The 25,959-nt window shown below is 41.5% G+C and overlaps 1 protein-coding gene across 1 annotated transcript; it reads right to left on the minus strand.

Annotated features, from left to right (window-relative positions):
- Positions 1 to 2,882: 2,882 nt before the first annotated feature.
- Positions 2,883 to 25,959, minus strand: LOC140915360 (vertebrate ancient opsin-like). The gene is made up of 5 exons (XM_073354948.1): positions 25,596 to 25,959; positions 15,057 to 15,267; positions 13,595 to 13,712; positions 4,109 to 4,348; positions 2,883 to 3,113 (listed from the first exon to the last, which is right to left on the minus strand). Exons 1-5 carry the CDS (start codon positions 25,957 to 25,959, stop codon positions 2,883 to 2,885), a joined length of 1,164 nt encoding a protein of 387 aa, XP_073211049.1.

The following is a 25,959-nucleotide window of genomic DNA, read 5'->3' on the forward strand; positions in this document are numbered from 1 at the left end:
AAACTTAAATGAAAACTCTGGGTTTTGGTGACTGATTTTGTTATCACTTTGGCATTGCTATGGCCAGTACATAATATGGCTAGCATGGATGCAGTGAAAGCCTGCTGCAGTTTCCACGATATGCATCTGAAGAAGTGAGCTGTAGCTCACGAAAGCTTATGCTCTAATAAATTGGTTAGTCTCTAAGGTGCCACAAGTCCTCCTTTTCTTTTAGTGAAATAACTGCTGTCTTCTAGTAGCATTTAATAAACATGTGATTCAAGAAATAATGGTTTTCCACGTTAAGGACATACTGCCTTACAACACCTTACTGCCATGAACACTGCCAGACGCTGCATGTTGATTTGACATCATTCTAGTTCCACTCAGTTACAAAAGAACAAATATAGAATTTCAAATCTACTATGCCTGATCCTTAGTGATATTTCATACAATGTACACCAAAGATTGCATCAAAACTAAATTCCTTATTGCATTCAAGTGCTAGCCTGATCTTTGGGGGTGAGCATGTATGCTGTCCAGGGGAAGCAGATTTTATTTCTGCATTATTAGTAAATAACGTTAAGTATTTGACATGCAAAAACACATAGGATCAAAGCTGGTAAGTTTTGTTCTCACTGTTTATGGAAATTGTATTTACATTGCACTCCCTGCTCCTGCCATCCAAGCTTAGATAAGATAATGGTTTGAAGTGTTTGGCCCAGGAACATAATGCTACAGTGAATAGATGAGGCCTGATGCTGGCAGGATCCTTGAAATCCAGAATCCAAGGTCAGAGACATAGACTTAGCTGCTGATCACAGGCTGAGCAGTTTTCAGAGTAGCAGCCTTAGTCTGTATCTGCAAAAAGAACAGGAGTACTTGTGGCACCTTAGAGACTAGCAAATTTATCTGAGCATAAGCTTTCGTGAGCTACAGCTCACTTCATCGGATGCGTACAGTGGAAAATACAGTGGGGAGATTTTATATACACAGAGAACATGAAACAATGGGTGTTACCATACAGACTGTAACAAGAGTGATCAGGAAAGGTGAGCTATTACCTGCAGGACAGCAGGGGTGGGAGGGAACCTTTTGTAGTGATAATCAAGGTGGGCCATTTCCAGTAGTTGACAAGAACAGTAGGGGGGAAACAGACTCCAAGGAGAGACTGCTGAATTGGAATTAATTTGCAAACTGGATACAATTAATTTAGGCTTGAATAAAGACTGGGAGTGGATGTGTCATTACACAAAGTAAAACTATTTCCCCTGTTTATTTCCCCACCCCCCCTACTGTTCTTATCAACTGCTGGAAATGGCCCACCTTGATTATCACTACAAAAGGTTTCTCCCCACCCCCGCTGTCCTGCAGGTAATAGCTCACCTTTCCTGATCACTCTTGTTACAGTCTGTATGGTAACACCCATTGTTTATGTTCTCTGTATATATAAAATCTCCCCACTGTATTTTATAAGCTCACAAAAGCTTATGCTCAGATAAATTTGTTAGGCTGAGCAGTGAAGATGGTGCAGCTGATTGCTGGCCTGGGGCTATGCTGCCTTGTTTGAGAAGTACATCATGACTCAGGTTTCAGAGTGGGGCAATTGGAATCATGTTTGGCTAAGGGCAGGAATGGGAACAGGGACACAGATGTAAGGCTCTGGTGTCAGAGCTGGGCAGGGGGCACTAAGGAAGGAAACTAGAATTATGCTTGCTGGAAGTTCACCCCAATAAACATTGAATTGTTTGCACCTTTGGACTTCGGGTATTGTTGCTCTCTGTTCATGCGAGAAGGACCAGGGAAGTAAGTAGGGGATAAGGGAAAGAATTCATCTTGGGTATAGGGATGCACAGAGTCTGCCTAAAGTTTTGTTGGAGCTGAGCCTTTTAACCATAATCTCCTCAACCCCAGGGGCTGACTTTTACAAATGGCATTCACTAAAAAACCCAAAGATCATTAATAGCAGCAGCCTCCCGAGCCATGTGATCTCTGGAAGGTAATGGATCCTAGCTCTGCATCAGGCAGACTTCTACAGGGGAAGGTCAGCCAGCTACAGAAGTTCTCCTCAGAAAGGTCACTTGCACAGTAGTGGGGTGTGACATTTCCCTTATTGCGCAACATCCTAGCCCTCTTCTCTCTCCCCACCACAATCATTGTCAGCTGTTATAAATCCACCTCAGGGGATTCTAGGGACTTTCTTGTATGGCAAAGATATGGGGGAAAGGAGAGACTTGAAGGGCTCTCGGGAAGTCTCCCTGGCTGGGTTTGCATTAATGAAACAGTGGCTGGGAATCTGGAGGCATCTCTTGATTGCCATAGAGTGTTGTGGCTTGGGAAAGGAACCGTACCACAGATCAGAAGTGAATATAGGGCACTCTGCATTCTCTTCTTTTTTGAAGTTATTAGAGCTCATAATCCCTTCTTAGCTCTACCTGTTTGAGCTCCAGTCAGTCAAGTACTAAGTATTATTTATTTATCTTTATTAATTTGGAGCCATGGGATCCTTTGTTTTCTTCCAATTCCCAATGTTCAGTCAGTTGAATGAGAACCTACTTCCCTGTTAGCATGTCAAGTCCCAGTATATGTTCACTGGAGTCTCCTGAAGTCATTCCCAGGAGCCAGGAGGGTGGATGGACTGGAAAAGGGATAGTGTGGAATCAGTTAATAGTGGGGCATTCCACTGTCACATAGCATGCTGATTCTTTGCCCTCTGAATACAAGGAATACCTACAGCTGCAGAGCTTGGAGGCCCTTGGTGTTTCTGTGGCTCAGCAACCCCAGAAGCAAATTTCTGCCAGATTGTGGGCCCTCACAGTCTTGCTGACAACCATTTGAATGAACCGCTGATAACAAGGGAACATTCTGTAGTGCTGCATTTCTTATCTCGAAACTTGTTCTGTTTACATCGGACAGACTTTGTTTTCTGAAACTGTCAACTGAGTAAAAAAATGGCAGCTCCTCTGTTCATTCTCATTTCTCCTGTTTGAAATGGTGTTGCGTGCTGCTATTGTGAACATTTCATCACCACCTTTGTCCTGGGTTATCACCACTCTCTCCAAAGTTGGGTTCATATTGCATGTTGCAGTCTCTTGGTCACTGCATCCGCACAGCTGAATGAAACACCTCCGGAACTAGAATTTATAAAATAAAGGAGATTAACTTTTTTTTAAACCTTACCATGAAGCTTAAAATATCTCTGTGAGGCTGTTTGTGTTTTGCATGAAAACATTTGGAAATCCTTGCGTGAATCAACATTTCAGGATTGGGAATGTGTGGAAATAGCTGTCGGAACCATAAAATGTTTAGATTTGCAGCTGACATAACGAATAAAGTCATGAGTGCCAGTAAATGTATCAGCTGCTCTTTCATTATCTCACCTAGATACAACTTCCATTTCAAGTCCTTTTTTCTTTATTATAATAATACTCTGCATTCTGATTTTTAATACCACGAACCACTACTGTTCATCCCACAAACCATTCCTTTCCACTGAGTTTCTTATTACTGTGTCTATCAGCAAAGCAGTCAGGTTTCTTCCCCTTGTCAGCCCTCCTTCAGCTCCATGCAGCCAATCCTCCCCACCCCACCCCCCCGAAAAATGTATGCTATCTCACGCACACCAACGTTTTCCCCTCCTCCACAAACACACACATACATTTCCCCTTCTCACAAATTCTGCAAACACACCCTAACATTGCTCCTCCATGTACACACCTCACAACATCCACCAATGTTGCAATGCCCAGAAAATGACAAAAATTGAATGGGAGAGTCTTGCAAACTGAACTTTCATTAAGGAACCAGAATAATTTGGAAGGCTTTTTTTTCCATTCTTCTCCAACCCTAACTTCTACAACTACTATTACTAATTATTGTTATTTTATTTAATATTTATATTGCAGCAAAGCTTAGAGACCAGCCACCTCAAGGTCCTTGCCCTATAATATACAGTAGATGGATATAAATATTGGGTTATTTTAATTCAGAAAGATGTGTAATGTAAGTGGAGCAATATTTATCTAAATGAATTAACATGTAGGTAGATAATTAATTATTGAAACAATGCCTTCACTCAGGAATGACTCAAACAAAATATCAAAAGATGAGTATTGAAGGCATACAGTACCTGTTTGTTCATAAAGACATAAATAATCGGATTATAAACTGTAGCTGTTTTGGAAAAGAAAGCTGGAATTGCGGCCAGACGAGGCTCCAGCTCAATGGAAGGCCATGCGGTGACAAGAATGGAAAAGGCTGCATATGGAGACCAGCAGAATAGAAATGCAAGGATCATAATAATAACCATTCGAGCGACTTGTCTTTCAGGTTTCCTTGTAGTCCCCAGTCTGCCTTGAGTATCTGACACCTTTAAAGAAAAACATATAAGGTTCCAGAAAATTTGGTAGAAAATAATATTGATGAATTATATAGTCAGTTGCTTGGCCACACTTTGGTTTGTTATTTTGTTATGAAATATACTCAACAGAGGAAATAATCCGTGTCAGTCAGGTTTATTAATATAGTACAGGAAAAAGGATCTACACGATAGCAGTCTCAGAAGATCAGTCCCATGCAGTGATGTTACATTCCCCTTATGCACAAGATGTGCTCCCTGAAGTTACATCCCCAAAGCCATCTTTTTATACCCTACCTGTTTACCAGTAAAAGGTACCATATACATCACCTGAAACTAGATTCAATTAAACAGCTTTTTACCTTGTTTGTTTCTGGTACCATGGGGGTACCCCTTTATCTTTTGGTCTGAACCCCTGCATTCAGGTCATGATGTACCCTTATCTTTGTTCTGAGCACATGCATTCCAGGTACCAAGGGGCCTCAAGACATCTCATAGGTTTGTGTGGGTAACTCCTTTCCTGTTGCCATGAGGAAATAATCATATGTCCTGATACTGACAGTTTTCCTATCTACTCAAGCCAAGGCTTGCTTCAGCTCATGCAAGTTGTTATGGGATACTTAGCCTAAGTGAACAGGATTATAACAAAGATACAGGCCAATTTGGGCTAAATAACTGCTTTAATAATGTGTAGACTTAAATGCTTGGACTATATATGGTGGGTAGTATTATCAGTATAATATATATGTATGCAAGCTAGCATATATTAGTTAACTATAAGAAACAAAGACACGGATCTGTAAATCTAGTAAGAAAACTAGCTGCTTTTTTGAAGACAACCTGTAAGGTTGCTGTGACTAGATCATAGCATGTGAGGTTCACTGAGGACTTATGTGAATTACAAGTGGTATCATTATTAAAGTTTGGGGGTTTTAAAGGACAATATCTTTGATTACAAAGGAGTAGCACTAATTCTTTATTTTACAATCTCACAGCCAAATTCTTCCTGCCTTACTCAGACACAATCCCAGTGAAATACTTAATCCTATTGACTTTAGTCATGTGCAAAGTGCACAAGATTTGGCCCTCTATTCAGAATTCAGGAGGCCGGGGTGTGGATAGGGAGCAGGGGAGAGGTCCTGGGGGGGCAGTTAGGGGCGGGGGTCCTGGGAGGGCGGGGTCAGGGCACAAGAAGCGGGGACGGGTTGGGGGTTCTGTCAGGGGACAGGGAACAGGGAGGGTTGGATAGTGGGTGGGGTCCCAGGGTGGGGGTTGGATGGGCCGGGGGGGCAGTCAGGGGTCAGGAAGTGAGAGGCGGCAGATAGGGAGTGGGGGCCAGGCTGTTTGAGGAGGCACAGTCTTCCCTACCCAGCCCTCCATACCATTTTGCAACCCCGTTGTTTGCCCACCCCTGTCTTAAAGCTATGATCTCGTCTACAAAATCATCTTCTTTGTCTATCAGTCCAACCAAGCACCTCTCCTTATGAGTTCCTTCACCAGCTTCGTCAATTTCAGACTTCTTTTTCCTTGATTTTATGATCCTGATCCTGCCTATAGGTCTAAACACAGAAGTTGTGCCAGTTTAACTAAAGGTCTGATGTTAAACTGAATTAGTTAAACCAGTGCAACTTTGCACATGGGCACTTAAACCAGTTTAAGCCTGACTTGCGCCCTGTTTAGCTTGCACCTGGAAAAAAAAGAGATCATGGTGAGTCAAATAACAGATATGCAGCACCTGATTATGGTGCTAATTGTTCAGAGTGCTTTGGAGACAGATAGAAGTGTGATAGTAATGTTAACAGGAATTATCCTTATTGTAGTTGTACATATGCCTACCTAGTCACCAGGAGTGATCATTAGAGCACAAGGAGCAGAGATGCCAGAAGTGTATATCAGACACTCTGCTGCTGCATGCCCTTCACCACCAGAGAGTAGGGAAGAAGCACTGTGAATTGAGCACACCAGGATTAGGACCGCATATGTGGTAACTTGTCTTCCTGCAAAGAGCACTTGGGAAGCTTAGAGGTATTTATTTGACATAGGATGTTGAGGGATATTCTCATGCTGGGCAACCTGAGGAAAGGGAAATGATAGCACGTGACAAAGTAGATTCAGCTGAAGGGTTACAACCCTACATTTTCCACTGTTCCTGCGGCATTTTAGGGGCAGAGTTTTAAAAGTATTTAGGCTCCAAAAGGTGCAGATGGCACCTAATGGCATTTTTAAAAGCACCTAGGCACCTAACTCCCAATGGGGAATGCTTTAAATTTTGCACTATATGTTTTTCCACCTGATTTGATTGCATTTGCTCTTGATTTAGCAGGGATGATTTTGTTTTGTTTTGCTTATAAAATCTAGTATGAAAAGAGATTGGTTTATTGCTGTTACCCCTTTCATTGGAATACATACCTGAAACTGATTGCTTGATTACAATAATGTATTTTCCTTTTTTAAAAAAGAGGCTCTGTGGCATTATAATTTTGCATAAGATTCCAAATTATTTAGTCCTAAAGTTGACTAACTCAGTAGTGAATTTGGAACCCCAGAGTTAGCAGGAATAGAGGCATTCTATGATATGTTTGAAATGATGGCTGTTTGCAGTCAAGCATAGAAACAAAGAGTGAGGTGAGTTAAAACTATAGCAATTAAGAGTACTTAATAGTAATGATGATACATCTCAAATAATTATTTATGTATGTTGTGCTAGTAGGAGCCCCAGTCATGGACCAGTGTTAAGAACTGTACAACACAGAACAAGAAGACAGGCCCTGCCCCGAAGAGCCCATGACATTTATATGGTGCTTTTCATATGTACCTATGTAACACTGACAGACAACGGTCATTGTCAGCAGGGATAAAATCTGGGACCTCTGGAACTTAACGCAAGAGCCTCTACTGTATGAACTAAAAGACACATGTCTCTTAGCCAAGGCTATAGCGGGCTCATCAATCTCTGGCTGGTCTGGGTGCCACTAAAGGGGGACAGAGTGCAACACCCAGCAGCATGGGTTACACATACCTAGGAATCACTTCACCCATATCTGAAATACAGTCACCTCTGAAGAAGAACACTAGAGTATTTTAACCAATAGTAACGGTTTAGGAAAGGTGGTGAAGGAGAGTAATATACACATTTGAAACAGATGATTAAAGGATTAAGTTATTTAAATTCCTGCACCGCTTCCCAAACAAGTCGGATTTCTAGAAGGAATTAGGAATTCCAGTTCTCAGTTCCTATTTTTACTTGTTTCTGTTTATTTTGGTTATTTTAATGCCTTATAACTTCCTAGAGAAATCAATTTTTATGGTTTTATTTGAACTGTGACAGCCTGCATCTGAGCAAATATCATTTGGGTAATTAGAAAGATGTAGCGCTTTTACAAATAATCATAAAAGCGATCATTTATTGTTTGCATTGTGTGCTGTAAGCTGTGTGTAACCACACCTATACACCCATACACTGAGCTTCTGTATTGTTATTATACATTACCAAGAAGTGAACTACAGAGAGTAAGAACTGGATGTAATAAGGGGTGAAATCAGCAGAGTGCCTAGTGAGGAACCTTGCCTCTTTCTATTTGGTAGTTGTTTTCAGTAGTTTATTTCTTTAAAAAGCAGATTCTAAAACAGTTACAATCAATGTTGTTTTATCAGCTATTTTTAGTTTTAAACTGAAAACCTAAATCCCTAAATGAAATAGTCATATATTGTCATATATTTACTGAAGGAGTTTGTTTTCTAGCCAGATCGGATCTGTAAGGCCAAATTAAATAAGGTTAAGTAGTCAAGCCTTCAGAGAAAATTTTGTTTTGGGAGATGTACTGAATTTTTTCTCTGTAGAGATGTGGGCGGGACTTGTTTTGTTTGTTTTTCAAGGATTGAGTCTTCCTCTGAAAGATGAACTGTATGTTCAGAATGGAAAGTCTAGCTGCATTATGAGAACTGTATTTGTTAAATGTACTGACTAACCAGACAGAGAATGGAGTTCAGCACAAAACCAAAAGAAAATGAACCTGTAACATGTTTTATAGGCTCCACAAAGGTCTACCAGCTGTCCACACACAGTTAAGATGTCTCAGCTGCATACAAGCCAGCCCACAGGAGCTCAAAGATATTTGGCATTTTTCTTACGCTGTACTCAGCAGTTTTCAAAGTCTCCTTTTAATTATTTCCTAATATACAAAATAGAGAGGGACTCATCCCAAAACCTCAGTTCCAAGCACTGCTAAATTTTGGGAAGGATCCAACCATCCTCCAAACTTTGCAAGCAAGGCTCATCTCCAGTACCAAAAATTGTTCGCCTGATTCCAAGGCAGAGCTAATACATTATGACTATGGTGTCTACGAGGACAAGACAAACACTTTGGGGATATTTGCAAATGCATTTCCGAAGTCCTTCTTTGAATCATGACGGGTTTGAGTTCAGCAGACAGGTATCGCATAATGTGTCATGTGACAGCATCATCAGGTGATGCCAACCAAGAGAAGTCTGTACTTCCTGGAGCATAGGTGGTCATGCTTACACTGCAGAAGAAGCTGTGTGGGGAAGAAGCCAATAAAAAAGAGCCCTGAGCTCTGGGAACCTACCCCTAAGGTGCAGGTTGGAGAAGCCAGTCCTATTTTTTCATGTGGTGATTCTTGCAAGGGAGAATAGGAGCAGAGGGCAAATACAGTATGTTTAACTGGCTGTGTAATGGTCTGGTGATGCTTGTGACACAATGTGCAAGGCACACACACTCTCTCCATGCAGTGGCAGTCCTTTCACAAACCAACTCCATCAACAACTCTGACAGTGATCCTAAATCACATCTCCCTTCATGTCCATTCTTCTCTTCCTTTCTCCATCCCATTTCCCTGTTACACTCCCCAACATTTCTGTGAACTGAAAAAAAGGAACGGGTAGAAAGGGACAGAGAAAGCAGATGCAGGAAAATGTGGAGAGGCGGATGCTCAGAGAAATGGGGTGAGAGAGAGGTAGAGAAAACAGATGAACAAGTGCTAGGAGCGAGAACAGGAGGAAGGGTGAATCCTGTAGCCCACAGATAAGAGGAGCAGTATTAGCTATAAAGGGAAGAGGAGAGCCAAAGCCTGCTCTCTCAGTATTCCACTGCTGTCTCTCAAATACTTGTATAACCCACTCTCTATTTGTGTGGTGTTTTTCCATATATGGCATAGCCCACCCAGATGAAAATATCATACTCTCCATCTATTAATTATTCCTGTAACTCAAGTGGGTGAGCTTGGTGCTAAGTTGCTGACAGTTGTGGGTTCAAATGATGATGATGTATGTGTGGAGGTGAAAAATTTATACACGTCTGTGTAATAGTTAGTCCAAGGAGTGACTTGCGGGATGTATTTAGAAGTGAATTTGGATGTTGTGTTAACGTTGGTTTCATGATTGTATGTTTAGTGTTTTTGTTTTGGTTAGTGGGAGCTGTCCTTTTAAGAACCGTGTGGCAGATTCAGAATGTATTCAAGACTGTCAAGGGCTTGGCTACACCTGGAGTTACTCCTGATCAAGAGTGAACACTCTTAAGAACAAGAGTACCTTGTTGCTGTTTAGTTTAGTTAAGCTACACACGTGTGGAAGATCTTGCCTGTGTTCCCAGAAAGCAGAAGGTCCTGCCTGTAAACTCCATAAAATGTCAGAACTTGATTTCAAATGAACTTATCCTTCCAGAAAGTCAGCCCCATTCTTGAATGTGTAACTTCAGTGCTTAAGGGGTGCCTCAGGGTATTGCTAATGAGCTCCAGAGCCTTTCACTTGTAGGTCACTCATTTATATCTTGCTCAGCTCAACAGGGATTAGATCTTGTTCCGATCTAAGGGAAGCTGGATGACCCCTGTGTGCGATACGTTTAGCGAATCCCAATTCCAGCTCCCACACCACTAACTCACCCCTACATTTTGCACTAGGTTGTAAATTCTTCATGACTTTCCCTTACTCTGTGTTCGTACAGCAAGTCGCACAGTGTGGCCCCAAACTCAGTTGGGGACTGCAGTGAGAGCTCCAACGGCGGGGAGGGGGCAAAATCACCTCTCTGATTCTAAATTTGTGAAAGTTGGCAACACTGGGTTATCCTACACACATTAAAGGGCACGCACAGGGAAGTTCAGAAAACAGAAGAAGGATTGAAAACATGATTCAAATTTTTTTTTTAATCTTTTGATTTTGGGGCCAATCTCATGATTTTTTGAACTTTTGGGATGCATTGCAATATATAAATAGAGGCCTGGATTCTGGGCCATGCTCCAGCTGTTGTGTACTATTCTACTGGCACACACTGATGATAAAACCAGCAGATCCAGTTCTCAGAGGTTCTCACCTAAGTAAGTTTTTCAGATGGCATAGAACTGCCTTCGATGGCATGATTGAGGTGTTCCTCTGCAATCCCTAGCTGCCGGAATGTCCCCTTTGAGCTCTTGGCAGCTGTCACAGATGAGAGCAGGCTGAAGGCCAAAGGGTACTCTAACCTGGGCCAGCAAACTAGCTCAGTGCAGTGTCTCCAGGACTCGGAAAATGCAAAAGAGATGCCTTTTTGCCTCATTCTCCCTTCAGCTATGCAAAGTGTTTCTCAGCCGCATATGATGCAAAGTATCTAAACAGAGATGCAGTCTTGACAGGAGCTATAAACTCTGTTTCCACACACGCACTCCTTCCCATTAATCCTAATGGAGCTGTTGTGGGTTACTCCACACTGTGTGCCCGTGTGTAAATGACAGCTAGGATGTATTTTTCTGGTACTGTGTTTGGATAGTATTTTGACTCTGCTCCATCTCTACTTGTCTCACATTAGCCTGTCCCTTCTAATTCTGGCTTGTCACAGATGACAATGTATTCCTCCTAAACCCAGGACCAATTAATTGATAAGGAGCACTGAAGTGATGCTTTATATGACAAATGAAGGAATGAAGCATAAGGTCTTTATCTCTGTTGTAAATCACTAATAAAAACTTTCCTTAAATTGTTCAGTCCTTTAGTAACTTTCAAACTGGTTTTTTAAACCTTCTGTTGGATCCGTAGAGACATGAATATTGAGAGATGGGAGTTCTGCGGTGAGTGGCTCTGTTTGGAAAGAAACTGATGAGACCCCAGAGCAGCATGTTTCCAAACAGAGATGGCCCCAGACAAAATCACTAGCTGCAAACACCTGCATTTAGGAATATTCAGGACCCCAATTTTGAGGCTTGCGTCCCTCTCTACTGTATTGAATAGCTGTATTTAATACAATCTAATGGCAATTACAGAGCTCCGTACGCAAGAAACCAGTATCAACATACTGTTGTGCAGAGGCCTGTACTTTACCCTGTCAAAAGTAATGAAACCCCAACTCAGTCCCATATATAAAAGTGTTGGCAAAAGTTGTGGACAAAGATTAGTACAAACTGAATGGCTTCACTAAAAGAACTATGCTAAGGGGTCTTGAACGCTCCTAGTAAAGTCACAGATTTAGACATTGCTTGTTTGAAGATAATTCCTGAACCCCGGAATCCACCATGACGCTGTTGGGTCTTCGTTGTCCTGATAGTGAAAGATTTCCTGACTAAACCAAGCCAGAGAGAGGGAACATCACTAGTTTCGGCTAAATCCTGAACAGCACCTGTAATGTGAGTCTTAGGTTCCTGTTATCATCCCTTCGTTAATAAGTCATTTTCCTTTTCCATCTTATATCCTCTTTTCCTTTTCTCTTTTTGGCTTCTGGAGTCTACAGGAAAACCCCTTTTCTATGGAGAAAGGCCTGTCTGAGTGACCATCTCCCGCGGAAGAGCAGCTGATCAAAGCTGCTGCATGTGCTGAAGGAAACCCGTCTTTCTCTCCACATTTTAATTTTCTTTTCTGGATGTCAAAAAAAAAAAAATTCTCTTGGTCCTGCAATCAGCTTTGACTACACCAAGGAAGGCAGCCCCATTGGTGCAGCCGCACAAAAAAACTGTTTGGGGAACCACGAGTAATGGATTTTGGAAATAGAGATTCATCACCTTTATCAACAATGTTTAGAGACTTTGGGTTGTTCTGAAGTCAACACAGGCATAAATGCTTTGTGGGTTCCACTACATTGCAATTTACTTCTCTCTTTTGCTGAAGGGGTCCAGTTCCACATCAGAGTGTCTGTGCACAGTAGAAGCACAAGTTCTTCTGCAGTTAACACCCAAGTTTGAGAACGCTTTTTGTTTTAAGACCTACGTAAATCTTTGTGCAGCTATTTCAGCTAGCCTCCCCTGGATATTTACAGGATGAAGTCCTGGCCCCACTGAAGTCAATGGAAAAACTCCCATTGACTTCAATAGAGCTAGGATTTCACCCATGAAAGCTCAGATACTCATTTCCTTAACTTTTCTCTTCTGTCTTATTTTACACACCAGACCTGTTTTGACATGCAGAATAAATAAAAGCAGACATTTAAATATTCAAACACTAAATAAAAAATCCCAGTACAATGTAGCCTGCTTTCGTTAAATCTTAGATGAAGGATTATGATGGCGCTGCATTATTAATAAAACAAAGGTGGTAATATTCTCTTCCTAGGTGGAAAACATAGTGAGTAGCTTATTAACACACTTTAAGCAAATTTGTGAGCATTCCTTTTTTGTATGTGTACTATTTTGAGAAAGTTGGCATAGTTTTTAAGTCACAGACAAAAACATTTTTTAAGCCTATTATCCTTTTCAGGTCCCAGTGTCCCTGGAGAACCTTCTGGATTCAGTTTATTGCCTTCCATGATATGTGCCGCACAGTATTCTGTAATTTACAGTTTCTATGAGCTCATGTAAATATCTTGTGTCAGAGTGTTAAGTAGTGTTGTTTTTAAGCATTACTGTCATATTCCACAACACAGCTCTTAACATTTCCAAAACCTGGAAATTTTGAGTAGATACTGACTTACTCTGGTTTAAATCTGAAGAAACTCCACTGATTCGAAGTAAAACTGTAAATAAACTTTATTGGCTTGTTCCGTTTCTTTGTTTGTTTTCACAGTATAGCATGTTCTTTCACTCCTCTGATATTTAACTTACAGGATGTACTGATAAATGAGTCAAACGTCAGACTTTTGAAGAGTGATTGCTAATCTGTATGAATTTCTCTGTGGAAGAATGGGTATTTAACAAGCAATGATAAATCTGCTGACTATACACTCTGTCTGGAAATTCGATCTGCTCACAGTTTGGTGGTCTTGGACAGTGCTTATGTGCTGAAAATTCCAAACAACTGTGTAATTATGCCTTTTTGTTTGTTTACTTTGTAGTGTTTGTACCTACCTTTCTTAGTTTCCTCATCAATTTTCCATAGGATACCAAAATCACAAGTAATGGCAGTATGAAACAGGTGGTGAAGAATGTAATAATGTAGGTATGATCATTATAGGTTCCTGAATACCTGTATAAAACACAAAATGTATTATAATTTTAATATTACATTATTACTTCTTCAGTTTGTTTTGTGGAGAGGAAAAGAATCCTTTCATGTTCTCCAGTGATATCAGGAGTGCTTTGTGTGTGTGTGTGTCTTTACTTGATTAGAAAGCAAACCTTATATGTTGTGCTGTAAGAAGGCTGATGCTTTCAGAGATCAGTATAGTCTAACAACAAGACACTGAGTATCAGTATCTCTCACATACAGATATATTTTATAAACAGAATTTAATTATAAAACATTTTGTGACCCTTTGAAATGCAGGGATGTACAGAAATGTAACATTTTATTATAGGTGGCTCAAGCCACCTACCTGTTGGATATTCTGGTCTAATTTTCAAAGGGTACACATTACATATAATGCTCTTTTGCTGGTACATAAACATTTCTATGAATATTGTGGGCAAATACCTCTCTGCATGCACAAATGAGGGCTTGCACACATATTGGAGTTTGTGTGAGCACAAATGAGGTGCACATAAATGGGCACACAATCTATTGTGTGTACTTTCAGACTCTAAGGTTATGGCTACACTTGCAGATGTAGAGCGCTTTGAGTTAAACCAGCCTTCACAGAGCGCAGTAAGGAAAGCGCTGCAGTCTGTCCACACTGACCACTTCAAGTGCACTGGCGTGGCCGCATTTGTGGCACCTGCAGTGGCATTGGGAGCGGTGCCTTATGGGCAGCTATCCCAGCATGCAATTGACTGCAATGTGCTTTTCAAATGGGGGGGTGGTGAGTGGGGTGGAGTGTGACAGGGAGTGTGTATGTGGTGGGAGAGAGAGTGGGTTTTTGGGGGGCTTAAAGCATGTCCGCATGCTGTCTTGTAAGTTCAGACAGCAGCAGACCTCCCCCTCCTCTCCACCTCTCTCCCTCACACAGCATTCCACAGTAATGGCTTGCTTTGTCTCGGAGATGGTTGTCAGAAATGGAGCTTTCAAAGGGCATATCCACATTTCAAAGGGTGAGTTCAAAACAATAAGAAGAGTAGCTACTTGACTTAAGGGGATTATGGGACATTTCCACAGGCTGATCAGGGCGCAGTAATGCAACACCTCGCTCACACTGACGTCCTGGCATTTCAGCCACTACGCAGCAAGCGTTAATCTTCTCGCCGAGGTAGAGTACCAGCAGCGCTGTAGCTGCAGAGTCAGAGCGCTCTACATGCCTTGCCAGTGTGGATGTGAAGTGAGCTAGGGTGCCTGGGGCTGCTTTATTGCGCTGTAACTCGCAAGTGTAGCCAAACCCCAAGTTAGCGTAGCCTCTGGTTTTGTTTTCTCACTGATGTGCTATGGGAGTTACCTTACCAGTTGGGCTCACAGGTAGTTCCAATCTTGCTGGTGGTGTAGCTGCTCCAGCCCATGGTAGGAGGGATGGTCCAGATAAAGGAAAAGATCCAGACGAAGATAATGCCCAGGGCTGCATGCTTCCCCCTCAGGCGCATATTTCCCAGTGGGCGACAGATCACAATGTATCTCTCAAAAGCCAGCAGAGCAAGAGACCAGAGACCAACGATTCCTGTAATGAAAATGTGCATCTTGGTCAAAAAGAGGACATTACAATACCATCTTAGCAGTAGATCAAAAAGCAAACTCCATCCTACATCACAAGCCCTTGCTATTAGTTCAAGCAGAGGTTGGATGTGTAAAAGAATTACCCCATATTTGAGTTTCATTTTGAGTGTGCAAAAGCTCTTAGACTGGACTACAGCTTTGGCCTGCTGTACACGGATTTAGAAACGCAACTCAAAGGGTGGATTGTTTTAATTGCATTGGATTTCTCCTCTTGTTCCTTGTGTACCACAGAAAGATTTGTCTTATCAGAGTGCAAGGGAAGCCATGTGTGGCTTGTAAGAATAATTGGGTAAGATCTATCTTAAAAAGCTGACTTTTCAAAAGTCTGAAACAGATTTAGCCCATTTGTAACTCAAACTGTCATGCAACTCTGTCTTACACTCAGCTGTCTGCCGCCTCAAGGAACCATTCTGCTACCCATGGGTCGTAGATACTCCTTTCCCCCCAGATGTGTACGTCATGCACCAAGGAGCCAGAGTAGTGAGTGTAGGAGCTGTCATGGGAGACCTAGACCATGCAGAGCTTCCCCCCAGGCTTGCCAGTTAAACCAGTCTTGGTGGGGCTCAGGGTCTTGTAGTGACCTTGGGATTCATTAAGTCACAAACCAGTGAATGAGAAAGGAATGAAACCTTTATTAACAAAACTAGAGAGTGTCTGTGATGAACTGCTGTACAGTGCTGCACTGTGTTCTCAGGCCAGCTGCTTCCAGGGCACATCTCAGAATTCCTATTTCATAATACTGTCCCTCATGAGGGAGCTTCTCTAAATTATAGTTGCACAAACTTATTTCTACATCTTCCCTCCTAAAAGAAAATTAGCTCTTATTTCTTGTATATAGAAGAACTATCTAATAACTCATACATTAAATTTGACCCAACTAATATGTTTCCATAAACTATAATCCATGTACAAAATGTATCAACTATCTAGAGAGGAAGGGTTACCTGCATATCACTCTGACATGACTCTTTACCACTCACTTTCCTCAAATACCCCTGTGACATTACCCAGGGTACAATCTGGAATGCTGAACAGCTGTGTCCCCTTAAGTGTCCAACCTGGAGTGCTTTTTACACTGCTTTGCTGTGAGAACAAACCACTCCTGGTCCTGCTCACACACAGCCTCTAGCATGCAAAATCACTCCCAGCTAAATTAAATGAATGCTCTGACCAGCCACTCATGAATTACATGTAGAGCAACACCAGCAAACTCCCAGTCCCAGACTTGTCCCCAGAAATGTGCATCCTGTTCTGCCCAGCTCTCTCCTTCTGGACAATACAAGATCATAGAATGTCTGTCATTTCATTAATGGAACATGATATGGGCCAGATTTGTTATCGCAAGTGGAGGTTCCCGAACACTCCAATCCCAACACACACTGGTTTAGGTTAAACAATAAAAGAAGTTTATTAACTACAGAAAGAAGGATTTTAAGGGACTACATGTAATGAGGTATAAAATCAGAATTGGTTACAAAGAAATTAAAAGATAATATGCAAACTAATACCTAATTTAGTAAACTAAATAAATTCAAAACAAAGGTTTTAATCTCACCATATGCTTACAGCAGTTTGTATTGGATGAAAAGCATCCCAGCCAGGACCCCTTTCCCCAAACGATGTTTCCTTTGTCTTTCAAGCATTGTAGCTGCTGTGAGTAGAGATGGTGGAGAGATGTAATTGTGTTGTGAGTGTCCTCCATTCTTATACCATTCTCTGCTCTTTGAGGATTATCTACAGCTGGGGTTCACGTGACAGGCAGTCAGTTTACAAGGAAGATCCCAGCCAGGACTTAAATTCTCAGAGACTGTTTCTCGGAGCTCCACACGTCTTCTCCGATTTGGGGCTCTGGGTTTCCACTCCAGGAGGGGGGGTCTCTTGGGGCTTTAGCTGCGGGGAGCTGTGGCTCAGGTCTTCAGCCCCGTGGGAGGCACCGGGGCTGCTGCGGGTTTGAAAATATTTACCGAAGCTCTGCTGAATTTAAGCCCTGCTCCCAGCTGTTCCATTGTCAATATGTAAAGTTCTCACTGACACCCTTCTTCCTGCTACAGAATGGCTGCTTAACTAGATAATAGTCTATAATAGTTTATCTGTTTATGCTGATATTTGATGGGGCACTAGTGTGTCTTTGTCTCTGAAAAACTAGTTTGGGCCTGCTTGTCTTAAACTTGGAGCCTATTATAACAAAGTTATAAAATAGAATCTTATAACTTTACATACAATGTTGCCACATATATTTTACCAAGAAAATAATGTTCACCAGATTATGAGTTTTCAAATTAAACCTCACAAGGCATACCTTGTACAAAATTTATCATAGTTTTATAAAAAGGGTAATGATAATGGTACAGACTGTCATAACCCCTTCTCTAGCCAGGTTAGCAAGTCTCTATGAGCCTTTCAGGATGTTTGATCTCACTCTCTAATCATCTCAGTATCAGCCTTTCATTAGTGTCTGAGTTCTCTTGTTGCTTTCCAGTTTGTCCTTTGTCCTTTGATGATAAACCATCAGTCAGTTAGTAAATGCCAGAATCCACATTCACTGTTTTGGAAACTTCTGCAATGAATCTTAGATCCTTTTGATTAGTCCAAAATGTGACCCCTTAGTGGACTATGTAAGACCTGGGATGCAGCAGTTCTTTAATGGTATCCCTTTGGCTCCAAATATTAGAGGTGTAATTCCTCAGGCACTCTCTACTACCTAGGTTAAGAGATGGGAGATCATTGGCTTTTTTCTAAAAATATTTCTGCTTCCACTTCTGATTTTCTTTTATCTTCCATGTTTCTTTCATCTTCCATCTTCATTGTCAGGAGATTTCAGCAAGTTACCAGAGATTGGTAAATTAGATCTGATCCTTCCCATTAACAGCTGAGCAGAGGAAGAGCTATTCAAATGCCCCCACTATCAAAAGTCTTTTTTCATAAGGTTCTTTACTGTCCATATAGATCTTTGCACAAGTCCATTTCATTGGGGGTAATTTGAACTTGATGTTTTGTGATGAAAATCCCAATTTGTGGCAAATTGACTAAAATCTGCTCTGGAAAATTGCAGTCCATTATTTCTAAAGACTTCATCTGGAATGATGTGTCTTGAAAATATTCCCTTCATGCTGGCGATCACTGACTTACTACTAGTAGTGTGCTGGGTACAGAGAATAATAATCTGTGACTATTAAATAATTCTTTCATTTGCTTGGTAAATAAGTCAGTGCCTACTTTCTCATAAGGGCCTTGTGGCACTGTGCAAGGCATGGCTTTTAGTTCAATCACAAAAAGCAGTTTCCTACTGCATTAGTAATCTCGTGCTTGATCCACAGTCAACACCTCTCATCTGTGTTCCCTCTAAACTGCGCACTGGGGTGGCCTCCCAGGAATGTTTGAAGTGCCGTGCAGTTGATTAACAGAGCCAGAGTATATTCAGGTGCCCCTCCCCCTGCTGCTTCACGTTGCTTCTGCCCTCTGCCTTGGAGCCCCTGCTGCTCCTGGGACCCTCCTGCTGGCTGTGCAGAGTGGAAGAGAGGGGGGCTGATGTCAGAGTGTTCCCCTACACCCGCCCCTGTACCCCAGCAGGGGAGACAGAACAGCCTCACCCAGGACTCCAAGCAAGAGAGGGTCTGAGGTCTGAACACTGGGCAGTGAGTGAGTGCCTTTACCTTAAAGAGACAACGCACAGTCTCTCACAGACTTCCCCAGCATACACAATCTCTGACTGTCTGTCTCTCTCTTCTCTCTCTTACACACACACACACTGTGCGTGTCTCTGTCTATACACAGAGAGAGAGAGAGTCTGTGTGTATCTCTGTCTATATTTATACACACACACACACACAGAGTCTGGTAGTTGGTAGTTCCTGCAATGCACATATATTCTCTGTAATTTTATTCTTTCAAAGTGTGTTATTTTAGTTTTTTGACTGGTCTATGCATTTCATCATTTTTATTTCTCTCTTGCACTTAAATTTAGTTCTTTGAGTAGTGAGTTCTAAAATGCCTAACCTGTCCTGGCTGGAGTAATTATCCCTATGGTACCTTTTTTAAAATATATATTATATCTAGATCTTTTGTTTCTGTTGGTGGCGCACATGCACACTTTTCCTCGGTGCACATAACTAAATTTATTCCATACCTGGATGGAAAAATTAGAGGGAACATTGCCTCTCATGCCCATTGGTTGCACTTCTCAATTCCTAAATGACTATTGTGGATCTTCTGTAGCATTTCTTTCTGAAAATTTATTGGTATTGCAACCTTGCAGCCCTTGAAAATCACTCAGTCTATCACAGTAAGTTCATATCTGCAGTTCCAATAGTTAGATCCCTGTGCAGATACAAATTTATACCCGCAGACGCGGATATCTGTGGATATAAATCGGTATCCGCAGCACCGTATGGCTCTCCCAGGAACTGCAGTGGTGAAAGGAGCAGAACATGGGGCCACTGATCCCAGGAGCCAGCGCCCCATGCCAGCAGTTCTTCCTGTGTGGCTGTACCCCTTCCCCGTCCCTTCCCTGCTGCTATCTGCGTCTCCTGTCTGCTTGCACACACTAATGTGACCAGGGACAGCTGCTGGTGAGCCTGGTGCCCGCCCCAGTGAGCGGGGCTGGGGTCAGTACAGCCACGCTGGAGGAGCTGCCAGTGCAGAGCAATGACTCCTGGGAGTGGTGGCCCCATGTTCTGCTCCCTTCACCGCTGTGATTCCCGGGAGAGCTCTGCAGTTCCGCGGATATTAATTTATATCTGTGGATATCTGCATCTGTGAGTATAAATTTGTATCCGCGCAGGGCTCTACCAATAGTCTCTTATACTTGGACAGCAACTGCATATTTCTTCAAGCCACCCTTTAATTATCACATTAAGGATCTCTAATGATTCATCTTTCATCGCTTCCCCTCTGATTTGTTGCAGGTTTTTGTTAGGTACAGGAATTGACTTTACAATCAGATCTACACAGGCTTGCATCTCTATCGCTCGGGTCTTCTCTGGCTTCAGAGTGAGAGTCACCACTCAGGAAAGTGCATCATAGTAAACATGAATTTGCTGGGTGTTCAGGTCACAACCAAATCATACTCTTGCTGCTTTATCATCATTCTTTGACTACTTAAGATACAGTAATTTAGCAGTTTGCCAAATAATGCTATGAGAGGCTTCCTGTCTGTTTCAACATCCACTGTCTGGCCATAAATATATTGCTTGAAGCTCTCACGGGCAAACAATATTCCTAAAAGCTTGTTCTCAATCTGGGCATATGTGGTTTCCACATAAATCAGTGACTTGGATGTGTACACCGCTGGTTGCCAACAATCATCGTGTTTCTGTAAAATCACTGCACCTAATCCAGACTATGAAGCATCTGCTGAAATTTTAATAGGCCTGCTTGGTGCATAGAACTTCAGCACTGGCTCTTGTATGAGTTGTTGTTTCAAACCTTCTCTATGATTCCTCCTGTTCTGCACCCCAGTACCATTCATTTTTATTTTCTAGAAGTTTCTTCAAAGCTGCTACTTTTCTAGATATGAATTTTCCAAGATAATTAACATTCCCAGAAACCACTGGACATCTTTCTTTGACTGAGGACATGGCATTATTTCAGTGGCTGAAACCTTCCTCTTGTCAGGTTTTACACCTTTGTTGGAAATAGTATCTCCAACAAAAGTCAGTTCTGGAACCCCTGAAACATGTCTCTCCCTATTTAGTTTCAAGTTTGCAACTCTAGCTGCATCCAAGACTTCCTGAAATAACACTCTTCGTTAGTTGAACCCCAGATTATGATATCATCCATTGACGTGTTGAGACCATTCATATGTTCATATATCATAGGCATGGTTTTGTGGTACACTTCTGGTGCTGAAGCTATGCTGAGAGTAGGCATAAGAATCTGTATCTTCCAAATGAGATATGAAATATGCATAATGTTGAGCTTTCTTCCATTAATTGTTCCTGCCAAAATTCTGAGGAGGAATCCAATTTACTGAAATACTGTGCATTCGCAAATTGAGCAATAATCTCCTGTGTGGCTGGCAGTTTGATATGTTCTCCTTTTATAGCTTTGTTGTGGTCTCTCAGATCTAAGCCTATGTGTAGCTGGCTGTTGTTTTTCTCCACAGTGAGTAGGAAGCTCACCCATTCTGTTGGTGCCTCAATTTTTTGTATTATGTGCATAGCTTCCATTCTTATGAGTTCCGCCTTAAATTTATCACAGAGTTGAAATGGCACCTTTCTACATGGATGGATAACTGGAGGGATCAGCTTGTTTATCTGGATTGTATGGTCACCCTGCAAGCAACCAATCCTTGAAACAAATCATGATATTCCCAAATGAGTATCTCATAGCCAGGTTCAATGTGATCTTGTAATGAGAGCACCTATTCTACCAGATTGAGTTTTTCACAGGCAGCCAGACCTAAAATTGGTGTCACCTGCTTTGGTACTACAAGGAACGGGAGCCTGTATGTGGTGCTTTTATATTTGACGTGAGCGATGCTCCTCCACTTCACTGGTATATTTGTTCCAGAATAACCAATTATATTTATATTTGTTGGTCTATTTTCATTCCCTCATAATCTTGTTCAGACAGACTATTAACCTGAGCTCCCTTGTCCAGTATGAGTGGAATAATTGCTTCATTCACTTTCATTGGCAGCATCCAGTCCATCTCATCAGTTTTGCTTGATCCAGGCACGTCTATGTGAAACTCCCCAACCATGTTTTCAGCTACATGCACTTGACTTTTCTGGGATTTGCAGCATTTTGCAAAATGGTTATTTTTTTCACACTTATGCCAGAGTTTCCCAAAGGCAAAACAATGTTTGGGGTCTTTCTGAGATCCAAATCTTCCACATAACCACCTGTACCCAGTCTCCCTGCTAGCAGTGCTTTTCATAGCTGGTAGTTCCACTTTTTAATTTGACCCTTTCTGGCTATATTCTTTTGTACTTAGTACATGGATAACCCCTTCTGATGAATTCAGCTCTTTGGTTTGTGCTTTCACAATTTCTGCCCCCTGAATATCTGGAGGGCTTTTTTTCAAGTTAAATCTCCTTCACAGAGCAGTCTCTCTCTTAACACATTGTCTTTAGTGCCACAAATGATTCTGTCTCTAAGCAGTGACTCTGTGAACTCACCAAAGACACAGGTTTTACTGAGTTTACTTAATTGTGCGACACATTGCTCTATGGTGTCATCAGGTTTTTGCATGCAGGTAAAAAATTTCTCTTTAAATGTCTCATTCCTTTCTGGAATGCAATGTTCCACAAGTTTAGTCAACGTTTTACTTAATTTCAGGCTTTTACCTTCTTTAAAGTTGTTATAAATATTCGGTGCTTCTTCCATAACAACATGCAAAAAGATTGATTTCCCCTTTCCTCTGCTTTCATTTCAAACACAGGAGTTAACCTCAGAACTACTGCAGTTTCTTTCTCATTCAGCAGTTCTGACACCATGTAATGATCTTGGGGTTCATTAAACAATAAAGCAGTGAATGAGAAAGGTATACAACTTCTATTTTAAAAAACTAGAGTGTCTGTAGTGAACTGCTGTACACAGCTACACTGTGTCCTCAAATCTCTTTCCAGGACACATCTCAAAATTCCTACATTCATAATACTGTCTCTTAAGACTGAGCCTCTCTAAATTGTAATCTTGCACAAATACAACTCTACAGGACTGGCCCTGTACATTCACAGCAATCCTTCCCAAAAGCTTTTGACTCCCCGCACACTGCCAATTACATTTGCTGAACTCTATGCCCAAAGATGTATGGATTTTTTTTTTTTAAGTTGTAATGCAGGCCATAGTACTCCGATATCTCCTCATCTGAGCTCAAGACCTGGAGCCAACAACTCCTGAGTTAATGACATTTGCTCTGCCATGACATTCCTTGTCCCATTATCCCATCTGTGATAATACCTCATAGGGAGGTATGTGGAAAGGTTTAATTAGTCAATTTTTGTAAAGCACTTTGAGGAAGAAGAAAAAAATTACAGAATTGCTAAATAATAGTACTAATTACCTATTTAGGGTTTCAGAGTAACAGCCGTGTTAGTCTGTATTCGCAAAAAGAAAAGGAGGACTTGTGGCACCTTAGAGACTAACCAATTTATTAGAGCATAAGCTTTCGTGAGCTACAGCTCACTTCCTCAGATGCATATCGTGGAAACTGCAGCAGGCTTTATATATACACAGAGAATATGAAACAATACCTATTCCCACCCCACTGTCCTGCTGGTAATAGCTTATCTAAAGTGATTTCCAGCACAAATCCAGGTTTTCTCACCCTCCACCCCCCCCCACAAATTCACTCTCCTGCTGGTGATAGCCCATCCAAAGTGACAACTCTTTACACAATGTGCATGACAATCAAGCTGGGCTATTTCCTGCATAAATCCAGGTTCTCACATCCCCCCCACCCCCATACACACACAAACTCACTCTCCTGCTGGTAATAGCTCATCCAAACTGACCACTCTTCAAGTTAAAATCCAAGTTAAACCAGAACATCTGGGGGGGGGGGGTAGGAAAAAACAAGAGGAAACAGGCTACCTTGCATAATGACTTAGCCACTCCAAGTCTCTATTTAAGCCTAAATTAATAGTATCCAATTTGCAAATGAATTCCAATTCAGCAGTTTCTCGCTGGAGTCTGGATTTGAAGTTTTTTTGTTTTAAGATAGCGACCTTCATGTCTGTGATCGCGTGACCAGAGAGATTGAAGTGTTCTCCGACTGGTTTATGAATGTTATAATTCTTGACATCTGATTTGTGTCCATTTATTCTTTTACGTAGAGACTGTCCAGTTTGACCAATGTACATGGCAGAGGGGCATTGCTGGCACATGATGGCATATATCACATTGGTGGATGTGCAGGTGAACGAGCCTCTGATAGTGTGGCTGATGTTATTAGGCCCTGTGATGGTGTCCCCTGAATAGATATGTGGGCACAGTTGGCAACGGGCTTTGTTGCAAGGATAAGTTCCTGGGTTAGTGGTTCTGTTGTGTGGTATGTGGTTGTTGGTGAGTATTTGCTTCAGGTTGCGGGGCTGTCTGTGTGGTTTGGACTTACTCTATTTGGCAAAATAGAATCATAGAATATCAGGTTTGGAAGGGACCTCAGGAGGTCATCTAGTCCAACTCCCTGCTCAAAGTAGGACCAATCCCCAACTAAATATGGTTGCTAGAAACAAATACAATCCCCTGACTATATAATTTTCACACTTTGAGGTACTTAATATTTCAGAATAATCCAAGAAAGTTGGCAGGTTCAGCTCTTCCCAGTCTCTCTTATGCTATCTGGCAACTTCTAGAATGGACGAGCTGTCAGTGGAGGACAAGGGACCTTCCTTATGGGTCACTCACTGCGGGCTGCTCTCATACATCAGTATGGATGGTTACGGCTACACACCAATATTTCTGACTTCACTCTCTAGCACTGTCCTTGAGTATGAGAGCTGACCTGGTTAGGAGATTACCACTGCTATGTGACTTCAGAAAAATGATACCCAGCTATAAAACAGCAAAAAGAGAAAAAGCCAGTTAGAATGCAGGCATTGATTTATTTTTTGTATGGGATGCCTCATTTTAATTTCCTATCTGGGCTGAAGACCTGGGAGGTGAAGGGGTGTAGGGAGAAAGGCTATAACTTGCTAGGTTTACTATTCTTTTTCAGTTTTTAATATACTTCTTATATTTAGTAAAGTAACACAACAAGAAAGGAACATGAAAAATGACTGATTTGAAATAGATCATGTCGAAATTAGTTTCTGATCTTTGTTTATAACACTGCATAGTATGTCAGAGATTACTATTGCAGCAATATCACAATCCTGCCCAAACTATAGGAAGATCCTCATAAAATAAGAGGAGTTTTACTATCAAAACATTTTTTCATACTTTGTGAACAGCAGGTGCGTGCTTGCTCTCACTCTCTCTCACACATACACACCATGAAAATTGTTAAATATTGTTGTTAAAATATTTTACTACCATTGTTTTACAGAAAAATATAACCGAACATATGTTAAAGATAAAGACATTCAATGAGCAACATGAACTCAGCAAGCCACAGCAGCTACAGAACATAATTTATTGGAAAGAGCCAGTGAAATTATTTGCATGTAAAGTCAGTGACTTTATAAAGTTGCAGTGTACACAACCACTTTGATGTTCCTGTTTGATTCTAAACCTACACAACACAGACCTCAGCCTGAGGGAAACTTCTTTTCTTAAGGCTTCATATTAAGACAAATGAATATGAAAATATAAACAAAGTTAAGCTTACCAAAGAATGTGATGGCAAATCCCTCCAGTACACAAGCCCAATGTCCCATATAAAAATAGCCTTTTATATTGGTAAAAAAACTGATCGTGCCACCAATCAATGAGACCAGAAAATCAGCTATAGCCAGGTTTACTATGACATAATTGACAGGTTGCCTCAACTGTTTGAACTTAAAAGTCACCAGTATGACAGCAAAATTCTCAGAGAGCGACAGAGATGTCACCAAGAACATTAATGCAGCTAGAAGCTGGAAGTTCCAGGGCTGGATGATTTCCAGGGGGTGGTGGAAGGGATCCCAAGGTGTGGAGCTTGCAGTGGAATCAGAGAGCAGAGACTCATTTTCAGGTGCTCTGAACACATCCAT

Source organism: Lepidochelys kempii, chromosome 7, assembly GCF_965140265.1.
Source record: "Lepidochelys kempii isolate rLepKem1 chromosome 7, rLepKem1.hap2, whole genome shotgun sequence".
In the NCBI taxonomy this organism is placed as follows: Eukaryota; Metazoa; Chordata; order Testudines; family Cheloniidae; genus Lepidochelys; species Lepidochelys kempii.

Coding starts and splice junctions, on each gene's coding strand:
- LOC140915360 (XM_073354948.1), bottom strand. CDS start 25,959: ATGGATGTGTTCAGAGCACCTGAAAATGAGTCTCTGCTCTCTGATTCC. Junction 15,268..25,595: donor ATTTGCCATCACATTCTTTG/GTAAGCTTAACT, acceptor TTTTCATTACAG/GAATCGTTGGTCTCTGGTCT. Junction 4,349..13,594: donor TGATGAGGAAACTAAGAAAG/GTAGGTACAAAC, acceptor TTTTCTTTAAAG/GTGTCAGATACTCAAGGCAG.